We start from the raw sequence: 14,533 nt of genomic DNA on the forward strand, positions 1-14,533 counted from the left end.
CCTGCACCGAAACAATGAGAGTTGCTGCCTTTTGGGAAACACTGAGTCAGCCTGACCTCAAATAACTTTTCAAAGAAGCAGCCCAGAAACCTCCCACGATGTGCACAGGTGAGACTGCCTCCCACGAAGAGGCCGTGGGGATGTTTTCACTCTGTTTTATCACGTCATTGCTGCCCAGTGAGTTCAGGGGGAAATAACCTGCAGGTGACAATCCCAGACCCTAGCCTGCAGCCCCCTCTGCTCAGCACCCTGCTTGCACCACTGCTTCCTGCTAAGGAGCATCTTGCCAGACAAGGGGTGTTGAGTGTGGCCCCACATCTGACCAGCCTCTTTCCATAGCCCTGTGTGCTTTGGAAATCATAGGCCAACATCCCCAAGGAACACAGATTACAGAAACACAGTCTGGCGGGCACCATGTGAATTACTACCCATTAGCGGTGTTTTTCCCAAACTCTCCTTTTATAGCTCTTTGTTCTGCTATGTCAAAGCTGATTTGTTTATATGGTTTGAGAGATGATGTTTCTCGACAAAAATGTTTTCCCCAGAGTTTCGGATTGGTTCCCTTCCACAGTCAGTAACATCATCACTTGGCACGGAGTCACTGAACTTGTGCAGTGCCCACGCTGGCTGTGCTCAACCAGGGAATACTCCTCAGGAGCTCCAGCAGAGCCCTCTGCTTTGTTGTTCCCTCTGGAGCACAAGGAATGACTGAGGCCAGATGATTTTATTGGGTTCAGATGCAGCCACACAACTTTTGTCACTGCCTGGCTCTCCCATGCCCCTCACCAGGCTGAGGGCTGCGTTGCCATCGAACAAGCAGCTTGCAAATGTTTGCAAGAGAAGGGAAACACCTCAAATTTGGAGAGAAAAATCGTAGAGAGCCAGCAGCTCCCCTGCCAGGGCCTTGCTGCCCAGAGAGCACAGGGGGGAGACTCTTGCCTGGGTGTCAGACAAACGACACATAGTGAGATGAAATCACGCCCTTGTTGGATCTCCTGGCAGTGCTCCTATTGACTCAAATTACATGAGGAGATCAGCCCAGCCCCTTCATTAGCATAAATCAGCATCGCCTGCCCAGCCTCATGGCTGCTAGCCCACATTACACCAGCAAAAGGTTTGTCCCAATTTTGCCAGAAAAGAGACCAGTTCTTGGCACAGTTCTCCCCAGCTCTGTGGGGAAGATGTTCACCATTAGCAGCTGCTGGAGCCCATTTCCTTCCATGGGAGTAACACAGCAGGTCCTTCCCTTCCCACCTCTGCAGAGGAGCCTCTGATTTACAGAGTTTGTTCCGGGGAAAAAAAAAAAATTAAAATTATGGTGCCTGTTTTTTGGATTCTACCTGCTTTGAGCAGTGCCTTGCAAGCCTGTAAATAAAGAACTGGAGGCAGGAGAGGATGCTGCATGCCCAACTGCAGCCAACTGCATGTCCCCGAGCTCACTGCACTCCCAGGCCATGACCACAGCAGCAGAATATTTTCTTTGTGCAGTGGGTGGTAACAGCTGAGGAGTGAGTAAGGTCAGAGGAGCCCCAAACTTGATTATAAGTGTTCAATCCCTGCCTGGCTCACTGCAGGGCAACTTATCATCTTATCACTGTGCATTAAGGAGACTTGATGTTGTCCAGCTCCTCTGTGGTGGTCTGTAGCTCTTGACCCCTCTGAATAATTGCCTTGAAATGTCAGTGTTGGTTGATTTTCTTTTTATACTTTACTGGAAACTGGGAAATGAATGTACAATGGCCATGTGCCATTGCCATCTGATTTCTACCTAAGATGCATTTGAATTTTTAGGGGACAGAGCAGCTCGGTGGTGACAGCATTGCTCACGTACTTGTTCAAGAAGAAATGGCTCTCCAGGGTGGCAGCAGCAGCAGCCAAGCAGACTCGGGTGTGCCAGCCTGGCCTGAAAGGGAGCAGAGCCCCCTGGCACTCAGCTACAGCTCATCCGACACCGTGCACAGATACCACCGAGCAGGTTTGTTCCAGTGGCTCCAGCCCTTCCTCTCCTCTCAGACAGCACTTGCCCATCGCTGCCTGAAGTACGTGCTGGTTTCTGACCTGCTCTAGCGTAGACCCAAAGGGTTCGGTTTTTGTGCTTCCCATGCTCTGACTGAGCAAGGGGACTTAAGCCCGGTGGTATCCCCGCACCCAGCTGCTCCTTGCAGCCCTGGGAGGCAGTGGGCGAGGGACGCTGTTTACCGACTGATCCCTGGATTTTCTCTTCCCCTCAGCGGAGCTCCTCCAGGCTGCTTCTTGCTCGCTGTTCCCGCAACCTCTGCACGACACGGGGCAGAGTCCAGGCGCTCTCCCCGCCGCGGGAAGGGATGTTTCGAAGCCTGGGGTAAGTGCGTGCATCGCGGCTTGCTGCGGCGGGGGGCTCGGAGCAAAGCAGCCTCCCCGGGCAGGGCAGGGGGGGTACGGGGGGCAGAGCCGTCGGGCACACCGGAAAGGGTCGCCCCACTCTCTGCCCCGTATCTAGGGGGCTCCAGGCCCTTTGGGGGGGTTCTGGACAGGCACCGCTGGGTTGTGGGGGGCGGCCCCAGCCTCTCTCGCCCCCCGCCCCCTCGGCCCGCCCCCTCCCGCCCCCTCCTCTTTGTGCGGAGGCCCCGCTCCGCTCCGCCCCGCTCCGCTCCCAGCCGGCACCGCCCGGAGCAGCGGGGCACGACAGCCCGGCCCGCTCCGCTCCTGCCCGGCCCGCTCAGCTCAGGTGGGTCCGGCCGATGGGGAGCCCCGGGGGGGCGGGTGGGTAGAGGGCTGCGGGGAGGATGCCCCGGCTCCGGGGGTGCCCGGCTCGCGGGTAAAGCCCAGTTCGGCTGCAACGGCCCGGTTCCGCCGGGGAAGCCGTCGAGGCGCGGCACGACCCCCGCCCCGCGATACCGGGACCGCTGCCCCAGGGCACTCCCCGCGCCTCGGGCCGCCCGCAGCCCCGGCCCTGGCGGCTGCCATGGCAACGGCGGGTACCATGGTTTCCCTCATCCCCCAGTTGCCTGGTTACCAGCCCCCCGTGCTGGGAAGGATGCCCCGGCGGAGCTGCCGAGCCCACCGCGGGCACGCCCTGGCTCCCCGGGCTCTGTCGTGCGCGGGGGTCGGGGGAACAGGGACAGAATCCTCCTCTCCGAGCGTTTGGCAGCTCCCTGGCTTCTGTTGTTAAATGTTTTACTAACACCGTAGCGATACGTAAACAGCCGAGTGCTTTATCCCGGGAAGGCAGGAGGATGAGCGTGTGTCTCTGGGGGTGAGTAATTAGTGCTTCCTGAAGAAACAGCTATCAGGGTCCATGTGGTGGAACTCGGATCTTGCAGGAATATTTCTGTGAGTGGGAAAGTGACAGGTGGTTTGCGTGGATGTGAGTAAGTGCTGCAGCATGAGAGAACAGCCTCTGCATGGGGATGAGGACTTGAAGCCATCCTTTGCAACCATTTTGGAGAGCCCAAGGTGCTGGTGTGTGCCGGTGGGTTTTCTGAGCCACCCAGGATGGTTCCACTGCTGGGTGAGAGCCCCTGCCAGCACACAGCAGGAGCGTGGCTCCGAGGTGGAGTGGTGGGGACTGCAGGAGGGAAAGCTGCCAGCGGGAAGCACGGCGGCTGAGCGCCAGGCCACTTGTTAGAGCGTGTTCCTGGGCCTGCCAGCAAGGAACACTGAGCCCATGAAGTGTGGGGCTGCCTGCACCTTCCTCTCATGCTGCTCCTGCTTCACAGTCACCTGGGGCTTCTAGCTGCCTCCTTGAAACTTACCTGCTCGGGCAGTGCACCTGTGGTTTTTGCTGGGAGTTGAGGACAACTCCCCAGAGCAGCAAACTGGCAGCTGTGGGTCCTTAGTTCCCCTGTGTTTGCCTTTCAGGCTGGTTTTTGTGTCTCCAAAGCATAAAGAGACCATCGAGCTCTGTGGCTGTCGTGTCACTGCCCAAGCACGGAGCAGGCAGAGCTGGCAGTGGCTGTGCCACCCGGCTGTCCCTCCTCATGCTGTGTGGCCACAGCGGTGCTGGCAGGGACAAGGGCTGTGCCTGGTGAGGGACTGCTGCTCGTGCTCAGCAGTGCTCCTGGGTGATGGCAGCAGCCAAGGAGAGAACGGACAAAATGTCCTCTCTCTGATGCTCTGCTGAGCACATCGTGGCATCCCAGGACTTGGGGAGCTCCCAGCAGCTTCTCTCATCCTGCAGTTCCAGTGTTTTCTGGTGATCTGGAATTCTGCCACCACCAGGACCTGGCAGGTGACCTCTGCTTTTGATTCCCATTGTGCTGATGCCCAGCAGAGCCCTGAGTCCAGGCAGTGTGTGGTGAGGATTGGAGAGATCTGGGTGTGGTGGGAGGATGGGGCTGTCCAGGCAGGGATGCCCATTGGGTTTATAGCACCTATTATCTGTTAAGTAAACAAGGAGAGAAGAGGAGCAGCAGCCTCCTGATGGGAGGCAGAGATGTTGCTGCTCCCCACAGCCCAGGGCTGGGCTCCCTGCCTGCTCTCCCCACCCCAGTGCTGCTGGGTGGCCATTAGCTCAGCAGTTGTTATGCTGGAGGTTTGCCTCAAAGGAAGAGCTGGCTTGGTGTTCCATCCCTGCTGCTTCTCATCTGGGGAAATGTGTGTTGTTGGGCTGGTGGGGGGGCTGCGTGTGAGCCAGATGTGGCTGAGCAGCTGTTGATGAGGCTCCTTAATTCTTTAGGACCAGTTGCCTGGGGCTGCCTGAAGCCCTGCAGGAGGAAAGTTTTGTGCTTGGGTGCAGGTGAGGGTGCACGGAGAGCAACACTTATCCGTGTTCAGCCAATCCCTAGGATCACCTCTTGTTGCAAGCATCGACCCAGTCAGGGCTGGTCCCTGTGGATCACCAAGTGAGTCTTGTTAAGCAGAAGCAGGGCTGAAGTTGTGGTTTCTGGGGCTCCTGGAGAGGGTTTCCTTTGAATGTCCTCTGCTTTGGGGCCATACTCTGAACCTGGTTGTCTGCCCAGTCAGCCTTTGAATTGGAACCGAATTTGGGGAGTGCTGTCCATATCAGAATGGTGAGGGCTGGAAATCTCTCCTTCTCTCTCATTTAGGAGCAGGAAGCACAACAAGAGGCACATTAATAGCCAGATTGATGCTGACGTGAAATGGCAGAAGAGCACATCCATGCATAGCTGGAAATGTCCATTCACACATGCACGCTCTGAAACGCTCCAGGCAACCGAGCGCTGCTGTCATGGTCTTGGGGGCTTTGCACAGAAACTGGAGATTTTAACTAGGTCTGATCTTCAGGAGATGCCCTGAGGACACCCGACGGAAGTAGGAAGCTGCCTGGTGTTATGCTGTGATGGCAGAGGCTTGACAGGGCAGATTCATGGAATGCAACGAAGAGAAAAACGTGACTTTGCGATTCAAAGTTGATTTACCTGCCTCGCCGTGGTGGGATTTGCCCTGTTGTGGAGGGCAGCTTGTGGAGGGCAGGAGGGGAGCGGATTTCCCCCTGCTCCTCTGTCACACGTGGCATGCTCACTAACCCAATGACACACAGAATTACAAGGAGGGATTATGCAGGAGCAGGAGGCTGGGAGAGAGCTGTGACTGTGCCCTACGTGGAGCAAAGTGTGTTGGGCACCCTGGGGCCCAATGCAGGCCAGCGAGGGTGGCTGCTCGGGTGCTTTGGTGGCTGCAAACTTTGTGTCCCTATCAGAGAAAAACCAGGGCAATATCTGCCCGGCAACTTGGGGCAGTGCAGAGGTGGTCAGCTCAGGGCTGCTTTTTCTCCTTGGGCAGCTGTTGTTTTTCTGCTGCCTTTGTGCAAAGGCACAGCTGGATCCAGCAGGAAGGGAGAGCAGGGAGGACAGCAAACCCTTTGCAATGTTTGCTCTCCTCACTTTATTGCAGCTTCATGGAAAAGTGGGTGGGCCAGCTTGAAGCAGCCCAAAAAACCTGTGGCGCTTCACGGAGCATATGCTTCCTTGGAGGAGAGCTGGGCTCATTTGCACTCCAGAATGCCATGTTTGTTTTTGGAGCAAGGATGCTGCCAGTCCCGATGGTTAACTCCTGCAGAGATAAGTTTTAGTGTGCGGAAGTGTGTGAATCTTAGGAACCGAGTTGGAAAAACAAAGAACATATGTGTGTGCTTGGCTTGGCGGAAAAGCGATCGCTGCTGCACTGAAGCCAAAAACCCAGCAGAGGATGGGAAACAACGTCTGGGGCTCAGGGGGCCCCGGGGCTGGCCCGGTGTCTCTGCCGAGGGGAGAGGGGGAACAGAGCCCTCCCTGGGTGTCAGAGTTGGGAGATGTTTGCCTCTGTTTGTGCTGCATACGCGCCCGGGCAGCGAGCAACATGGCTCCTGCTTTTCAGAGCTGCTCCAGGAGCTGTGGCTGGCAGGGAGAAGGTTCCCAGTGCTTTGACTGGGGTGGCAGGGCTGAGGGATGGGTGGGAATAATGCAAAATTCCCTGAGTGTGTTCCCCGGTGAGCTGCTGCTAAAATAGTATTCAAATAACGGCAAAATAACAGTAAAAATCTGATGAATGGTTTGTTCGAAAATAAAGGCATCATTAATATGCTGCAAGAGCCAATTAATGCCGTTCATCCCTCATGGCATGTGCTGGATTGCATCTCCTTGTGCTCATACAGCTCCCACATACTGGGTAACGACATCGATTTTGCTCTGGCAGCCTCGGCAGTAAATAGATAAAGGATGCAAGATTAAAAAAATAGAGAAATGTGCAGCTAGAAGTTACTGTATCGCCAGCTGTTGGGTTCTTTGTCGATGTTTCTAAGACCTGCTAATTATCCACAATTACATGCTTCGGTAAATGAGGGGGCTCATGGAGGCACAGGGAGCTCCAGCCTGGCCCCACGCTGCACAGTGGCAGCGGCAGCTGTGGGTTAGGGAGGTGAAACCCTCCTGCCTTCAGAGGAAACACCTTCACTTCAAAGTGACAAGACAGGGAAGGGAAAGGAAAGAGCGGAATTATCACGGGACATGGCTTGTTCCCATGAATAAATGGGGCTGGGGAAGCATGCTCCCCACCTTCGACGGGAGCTGGATCCCAACAGCAGCACTGGGGACCAGCACAGCAGGACTGGGTGCAGCCGAGTGCTGGGCTGGAGGCTGCATCCAAATCAGGTCAGGCTCTGGAGATGGTGAAGAGCAGCACGCTGGGGATCTGCTGAATTCCTGCTCTGTCAAGGGCCCCTTCCTTATCAGCACTAATCCAGTTGCAGCAGCTCGGGAGCACTCGGTGCTATCGGTGCTGTGCAGGGTGCTGATAACCCCTTCCCCTCCCGTGCCAGCACAACCTCTGCTTGCTCCTGCACCATGTATGGACACCCAGCCCGCTCCTCGGGTGCTTTGGGGCAGGGACAAGGCTGTGAGGGGGGACCAGAGGGTTTTTGTGGTCTCTCCTCGCTGCTGCCAAGGGGGAGTCAGGGAGGGCAAGTGTGGCTGTGAGCTCATGTCCCACCAGAGCTGCTGGCCTCATTGTAGGAACATGCTGTAATTGCTATGCTAATTGGGACAAATTAAAGTATGCTCTGGGTGAAGGGCATGGTATTGACCTTGATGGAGAGATCACAGCCCTTGCATTGGCCCCATTGCCTGCAGTGCAACCTCAAGATTGCACACAGATTCCTGCCAGGAGCAGAGCCAGCGGTGCAGAGGTGGTGGAACATGTACCACAGACCCCCTAAAAGTTTTTCTGTCTACCCAGACTCTTTCCCTTCTTTGCTCCCACCATAATCCATCCTGTCTCATCAGGGCAGCACCAGCTGTTTCCCAAGACCAGCCTGGCTCCTTCTCCCATGGGTGCTGTGCAGCCCTGCCTCCTACACTCTTGGGGTGGGTTGCTTGTAGCCCCCCCATGCACCCCAGCCCTGTGGCTGTGCCCTTAATCACTGTTGGGGTGCTGAGCCTGCCTCTCCCCTCTCTTGCAGCAGCAATGGAGGCAGCACTGATCTTCTTGTGCTCCCTGCTGGTGCCCACCACCTTGGCAGATGGTAGGTACCAACCATTTCCCCTGGGTGGGGGCACAGGAGAGGGCTGGGGGTCCCTGGGGGACAGACCCTTGCTGGTCCATAGGGGCTGGAGCAGGGTGTGGGGCTGTGGAGGCTTAGTCAGGAGGCTCACTCCCATCACCCCCATGTCTCCTGCTTTCCAGTGGCCACCCAAGAGAAGGAGGAGGAAGAGGATGACCCCTTTAACTATGGTGAGCATTGCTGGGCATTGGGGATGGGCGCATTGTCAGGGACACGTCTGCTTGTGCCACGCTCCTGGGTGCTGCCCCCTTCCCTGACCCAGCAGGATTAAGCCCTTGTCTCCTCCCCACAGATTACCAGAGCCTGAGGATCGGTGGGCTGGTGTTTGCCGTGGTCCTGTTCATTGTTGGCATCCTCCTTATACTGAGTAAGCTGGGGACCAGGCAGGTGCTGGGGGTGGCTGTTGGGAAAGGCCCCTCCCGTTCCACTATGGCCACACTCACGGTGTTTCTCTCCCCTTGCAGGCAGGAGGTGCAGGTGCAGTTTCAACCAGAAGCCCAGGTGAGTGTGGGGAACATCTCCCTTGGGAGCTGCTCAGCTCTTCCTGAGCTCCCTCCAGCAGCTGGCAGAGGGGCTGCACCCCTGGAGCATCCCTTTGGGCTGCCTGGTGCCCCACACAGAGGGGTGCAGGTCCCACCACTCACTGACCACTTCTTCTCCTTGCAGAGCTCCAGGAGAGGAGGAGGCTCAGGCTGAGACCCTGATCACCTCAAATGGTAAGGTGGCCTGTACCACGTCCTGCATGTTCTGTGGCTGTGCCTACAGCTCCAGGTAGGTGCTGCAACCTGCTCTGCTCTTCCCTTTGCAGCAACAGGAGCACAGAAAGCTGAGAACTGAGTAAGAGCCATGCGGTGAGTCCATGGGCTGTGGGGTGGTGGCACCAGGGACAGGGGACAGCCAGAGCTGTGCATGGGGGTGACTGTGAGCCTGGGCAGCTCAGCAGGGAAAGTGAACACCTGCCTGGCTTTTCCCTTCAATTGCAGTGGGTTTTCTTCTGTTTTCTTGGTGGAGGGCATGGGGTGTGTGCTTACAGGGGTTCTGTGCTGCGGGGGTTCTGTGCTGCAGGGGAACTGACCCTCTGCTCTCCTTCCCTTGCAGACCCAGAGACCCGGGGACAGATGCTCGGACCGCAGGTGCCGCTGGCCTGCAAGGAAGCTGAGAAGGCAGCAACAGGTCCCTCTGAGGAGATGTGAAGCTGCTGTGTCTGTGTTGCCCTCTGTGCTCCAGCGCCGGTTCTCTGTGTACTAACCCGACTAAACTCCGCTCACCGTCCTCTCTGCCTCCGGTGGTGTGTAACCTTGATGTGAGATGATCGTTGCCTCTAGGGCCTGTCCTTGCTGATGTTGTAATAGTGACTTTCTCTTCACCTTTCTCGTGCTGTGCGTGTAGTTTGGGCTGTGTACAACCGGCAGCCTCTGACCCCCGAGCCCAGGAACGGGAGCCCCGAGGGCAGGGTGGGGGGGCTGCAGGGCAGGGAGCCTTCTCCAGCAGAGCCTGATGTCCCCCCGACCCTTCCCCAGAGCTGGAGGCTCCTGTTTCCCCCCTGGCCAGCTTTGGGCAGGGCTCGGGGACCAGCCCCATGGCTTTTCAGGTTCTGCCCAGCATGGGTCTGGGTCACACGTTGCCCTTTCAGCAATAATCCTCCTGTGTGTCCCCAGCCCCAGGGAGGGCGAGCTGGGGGGCATCCCGCAGCTCCAGCACCCGAGGTGTGGGATGCTTCATGCTGTCTGTGTGGGATGTTGTGTCAAACGTGAGGAAATGCTGTGGTGGCAGAAAAGCAAGTGAAATCCCCTGGCACGGGGACACTGTGAGAGAGAGGGTGGCTATGCAGCTGTGGCCCTGCTCTGCCTGTCCCCCAGGCAGCTGTGGAGCTGGCAGGTCACGCTCTGCAAGGGCTAAAGAGAAGCAGAGGCTGGAATAAAGATCCTGCCCTTGCTTGTCTCCAGCAGGGAAGGGGCAGTGGCATCTCCTCTTGGTGCTCCCTGTCCTTCCCAACGCCTTGTTGTCCCTGTGCCATGGTTTGGGACACAGCCACCTGTGCCAGTGCTGTGTGTTGTCCTGTGGTGGTTACGTGTTGTCACCCCTTTTCCCCAGCGATGCTCTGGAGCTTTGTGTACCTGTGAGCTCCAGAGGAGCTGAGCCTGGAGTCTGTTGTCACCTTCTGTCTGCTCACAGGTCAGAGGCAAACCTGTGGGTCTGTCCCCTGCCCCAAGCCTGTGGGGACACAAAACCACAGCTGGGAATGGGTGGTTGATTTGGGCACTTGGCAAGGCAAGGACAGCCAGGGCCACACTGCGGGATGCCCAGGGCTGCTCCAGAACACCTTGGAGCTCTGGCCATGAGCTGGGGAGGGGTTCTTGTGCTCCAGAGTGGTATTGAGAGGGGCTCCTGCCATGCCCACCCACCGTGGTCACCCTGCTCTGTGTCCCTGTGTGCTTTGCATCCCTCAGTGGCCCCGGCAAGCACGCTTTGTCCCATCTGTGGGAGGTAGAGAGACCGTGTCTTGGTGCCCCTGTCCTTCCCTGTCCTGGTGGCCCTTGCAGAGGGCAGCCCAGCCCCAGAGTGTTGGTGCTGTGCCTGTCCCCCGTCGCAGTGCCCGTGCTGTCTGTAGTTGTGCTGTCGGTGTTAACACAAAACAAAGAAACCCCTGTGGTGTGTAGAAATGGCCAAACCCTGACTGGTGTAAAATAAACTGAGCTATTGTGTTCCCTTTTAAATGGGCGAGTGTGCTGAAGGGCTTGCGTGGTCTGTGCTCTGACCTGCAGAGACACAGGAGGAAAACGTGGTTTTTCTCAGTGCCTGGCAGTGTTGTCACCAGGGCTGTGACCTTTCCAGGGGGGAAAGGCTGCGGGGAGCAGGACAGGAGCCACAGGCTCTGATTCTGCTGGGTGAGACAGGGCAGAGTCCCATATACTGTCCCTCTGTGCTGGGCAGTGCTGGCAGGCTGGCTGGGGCACAGGGGACCAGGGGCAGCATGTCCCCAGGCAGCACAGATGGGCTTTGTGCAGGCAGCAGGGACAGCCCAAGCCCCCTCCCTGCCCTGCTCTGTTCTGCAGCCAGCAGCAGTTTCAACAAAAGCCTGAGAGAGACGGTGTGAAGGCAGCACCTGGGCAGTGAGCCCGGCCCTGCAGCCCCAAGGGGTGCCAGCACAGAGCCCCCTTGTCCTTCAGTCTGTTTGGGACCTTGTGTGGTGGCCGCTGGCAGGCTGGCTGCGGGGGATGCTGAGTGCTGTGACAGCAGCATGGCCCCACGCATCACCCCCCAGGGCTTGGCTTCACCCCGTGGCGCCAGAGCTGAGCTGCCAAGGGCTCCTGGAGCCAGCCCTGGGAATGGTGTGGGGATCACTCTCTTGGGACTGGCTTCCCCCAGTCACTGTAGGGCTGATGGGCTCAGGCGTGTGACAGATTACAGCAAACTGGGTGGAACAGCCCCCCCTGGCAGCTGGCCTTGTCACCAGGCACAGTCCCCAGTCGTGCAGCATCCCACTACCCACCCCAGCCTGGGATGGGATGCACTGTGGATATCACTATGATGCAGAGTCCCCTGGGATGCTGGCCTATGAGCTGGGAGGGTCTGTCCCAGCTGTCTTGGGGATGGGGCATGTTTCCCACTGCTCCCCAGCACAAAGCAGTGGCAGCTGTCCCCCAGCCCATCCCTTGGCCCCGGGCTTGCCACACAGTGGGAGGTGAAGCCCAGTTGGCCTGGGAGACAAAGGGAGGGTGTGCCACCTGCTCCCAGCTGGGACAGGGACACCCACAGCCCCGGGGTGCCCAGCCCTCCCCACCAGCTGGCACAGTGGGTGCCCAGCCTGCCCTCCCCTCCTGGGCCTCCTTCCCAAAGGCGGGCGGGAGCACTGAGCCTCCCTCCCCTCGTGACTGCGATAACCATTACACCCTGGCTGTTAATGTTTAATGAGGTTTGTCTCCCAATTAATGCTCTTTCCTGTGGGTGCCCACTCCCAGAGCCAGGAGCCCGCTGGACAACAACGCCAACACGATGGGTGACGGTAAGGGTGCTCCAGGAGCTGGGTGGCCAGCAGGCAGCCTGCTGGGAGCCCTCAAAAAGAGGCTTCCTTGTGGGGCAGATGCCTTCACGGGTTCATCTCCGTGGTCACTGGTCCAGGCAGGATCCTGGATGGGGGGGAAGCTGGGGATGGGGAGGGTCACGGGAGCTGCAGGGATGGCACCCAGGGTTCTTGCACATCGGTGCCAGCTGGTGTTTGGCTTCTCAGGGGGATTTCTGCTTCCAAACAGCTCCTGGCAGAGGGACATGTGTCCAGGTAAGGTGGCTTGAGCAGTGGCACACATATGTCAGAAGGATGCTGCTGCTGGTGTGGCATGGTGTCAGCTGGAGGGGTTGCTGAGTGCTCTGTGCAGAGCCATCGCGGAGCCCTGTGGGCAGCAGCAGCTCCTGGGGACACGGTGACAGCAGCTCTTGGCAAACAGCAACCTGCTGCTGCAGACAGTGCAGGATGGGTCCCTGCCTGCACCTTCACTGGGAGGTTGGGAGGCTCTGAGACATCCTGCCAATGCTATAAACCTCCTGGGGTGAAAACCAGAAATCTGGGAATTCTTTACTGTCTCGGCTACATTGTAGAGAAACCAGAGAGTCCTTTCTTGCAGCCTTCTGTCCTGATCCCACCCCATCTCCTCGTCCTGGTGCCCACCCCCAGCCCAGACCCTGGTTCTCACTTGGGTTTCTCCTCTTTTCCAGAGCAAGCGCCCGAGCAGGGCCCGGACAGGTTCAGCTATGGTGAGCGTGTGCTGGGGAAAGGGGGATGGGCAGGGCTGGGGGGCTTCAGGCTGGGGGCTCAGCCTTGTGCTGATGCTGGCTCGGGTCTCCTCTCCTCCTCCCCAGACTACGAGACCATCCGCAACGGGGGCCTCATCTTCGCTGTCGTGGCTTTTGTCATCGGGCTCCTCGTCATCCTCAGTAAGTGCTCTGGGTGGGCTGCAAGCCTCCCTTGGCTCTGTCCCCTCTGTGTGGCCCTTTCTCTGCTTGCCACCCTCCTCACCCCAGGCAGGGTGGTGGGGCTACAGGCTGCAGACCTTGCCCCACCATCCAAGGTGCCTGGGAAGCTTCTCTCTAGGCGAGCTCCCAGCAGGGAGTGAGTTGGGAAGGAGACCACGTAAACATTTAGCATTTCCCTGCCAGTGCCAGGGCTTTGGAGGGAAGGTCACTAATTAAAAATAGCAGGGAAAACTCTGACATTTCCAGGGTGAGAGCACAGCTTTCCCAGAGCCCTCAGACCTGGGCAGCTCCCGGAGAGACCCAATGCTGAGTGACCCTTCCCTGTATTGCTACAGGGTGGCCACAGCATCACAGCTGCATCCAGTGATGTTGGGTTTGGGGAGAAGGAGAAAAAAAGTTGTGGGAGCAGCTTTAGGAGAAGAACAGACACCTGAGAGGGCTCTTGTGGCCAGGGCAGCTCTGGGGGCTGGGTGAGATGGGGTGTGTTGAGGGGAAGGCTCCAGACACAGAAGACCTCAGTTGCTCCTCTTGCCCCCAGGCCAGCGGTTCCACTGTGGAGGGAAGAAGAAGAGGTGAGTGTTGCACGGTGTGAAGGCAGGCTCAGCTTTCCTCCCCAGCTGAAAGGGCTGGCCAGGTTCTGGGCTCACACTCCCTCCCATCCCAGGGTAACACCTCTGTTCTCACTTTTTGCTCCACAGGCAAGGAAATGGGGACGACCCGTAGCTGCAGGTAGGGTGCAGGAGGATGTACCCCAATGCTTCCAGGTACCCACACTTCAGGGAAGTATCTCAGTGGGGCTTTGTCTCAGGAGGAGAGCATCTGTGTCTGTGCTGGCCTCCATGCCTCTGTAACCCCCCCCTCTGGTTTCAGAGCTGCCACGCCACTGTGGAAGCAGAGCTTCATCCCAAGCAGAGGAGTCCTTGCTAAGGGCCACCCCTTACCTCGCTCCAGTGGATCCATTACCTTGCTCACCCCAGGCAAGGCTGGAACACAAATTGCCCTCATGCTTTCCCCTCTGGTTAGATCCTGCAAGAGTTTCTTGGCTAATAAAGCTGGAGCTGTGAGAGGTTATGCTCTGTGCCAGAGGCATTTGAGTCGCCCACTCTCCTGTCCAGGCACCAGTGACTTTTTCTGCCCTGCAGCCATCTTCCAGCACTGACCCAGGAAAGGTTTCCGCTGCCTCCTCCACCCACCCATGGCCCCAAGCAGTTGGGGTGGGGTTAGCACCAGGGCCTGCCTGGATATGGGCTGGGGGTGCCCAAATCCTGTGACCCGTGCCCTCCCCTGGGGCACTCAGGGAGGGGTCTGCAGCCCTGCCCTGCCCTGCACCCACTGCATGTGCTGTGTGGGTTTCTGGGATGGCTTTATCCAGGCATCCTCTTGGGCAAGGATGGGGCTGGGATGCTGCACCTTGTTCTGTGGTTTTTCAGCCTAGAAATGAAAACAGCCCTTTAAAAATAACCACAAAGCAACAAAACTCTATGGCAATCCCACCTGCCCCTTTCCCCTGCACCCGTGGCATGTCTGGGCTCACCCTGAGCAGGCAAAGCAGGGGGCACAGCATAGCCAGATGCCATGGGGATG

The 14,533-nt window shown here is 57.9% G+C and overlaps 2 protein-coding genes across 4 annotated transcripts; both read left to right on the plus strand.

The window, feature by feature from the left end:
* The first annotated feature begins 2,593 nt into the window (after positions 1-2,593).
* On the plus strand, positions 2,594-10,697 carry FXYD6 (FXYD domain containing ion transport regulator 6). 2 transcript variants are annotated; one of them, XM_030464732.1, is made up of 8 exons: positions 2,594-2,707; positions 7,880-7,939; positions 8,101-8,148; positions 8,271-8,345; positions 8,443-8,479; positions 8,645-8,694; positions 8,787-8,829; positions 9,077-10,697. In XM_030464732.1, the coding sequence occupies exons 2-7, from the start codon at positions 7,882-7,884 to the stop codon at positions 8,813-8,815; spliced, it is 297 nt and encodes a 98-aa protein (XP_030320592.1). In that variant the 5' UTR covers positions 2,594-2,707; positions 7,880-7,881; the 3' UTR covers positions 8,816-8,829; positions 9,077-10,697. The 2 variants fall into 2 exon arrangements, with proteins under 2 accessions (XP_030320592.1, XP_030320593.1); XM_030464733.1 differs by having other exon boundaries at positions 2,635-2,707; positions 7,877-7,939.
* A 1,235-nt stretch (positions 10,698-11,932) lies between these two features.
* On the plus strand, positions 11,933-14,052 carry FXYD2 (FXYD domain containing ion transport regulator 2). Of its 2 annotated transcripts, XM_030464922.1 has the most exons (7): positions 11,940-11,984; positions 12,210-12,257; positions 12,692-12,730; positions 12,836-12,910; positions 13,488-13,521; positions 13,648-13,678; positions 13,820-14,052. In XM_030464922.1, exons 1-6 carry the CDS (start codon positions 11,975-11,977, stop codon positions 13,670-13,672), a joined length of 231 nt encoding a protein of 76 aa, XP_030320782.1. In that variant the 5' UTR covers positions 11,940-11,974; the 3' UTR covers positions 13,673-13,678; positions 13,820-14,052. The 2 variants fall into 2 exon arrangements, with proteins under 2 accessions (XP_030320783.1, XP_030320782.1); XM_030464923.1 differs by lacking the exon at positions 12,210-12,257 and having other exon boundaries at positions 11,933-11,984.
* The last annotated feature ends 481 nt before the right edge of the window (positions 14,053-14,533 follow it).

Source organism: Calypte anna, chromosome 24 (assembly GCF_003957555.1).
Source record: "Calypte anna isolate BGI_N300 chromosome 24, bCalAnn1_v1.p, whole genome shotgun sequence".
Lineage (NCBI taxonomy): Eukaryota > Metazoa > Chordata > Aves > Apodiformes > Trochilidae > Calypte > Calypte anna.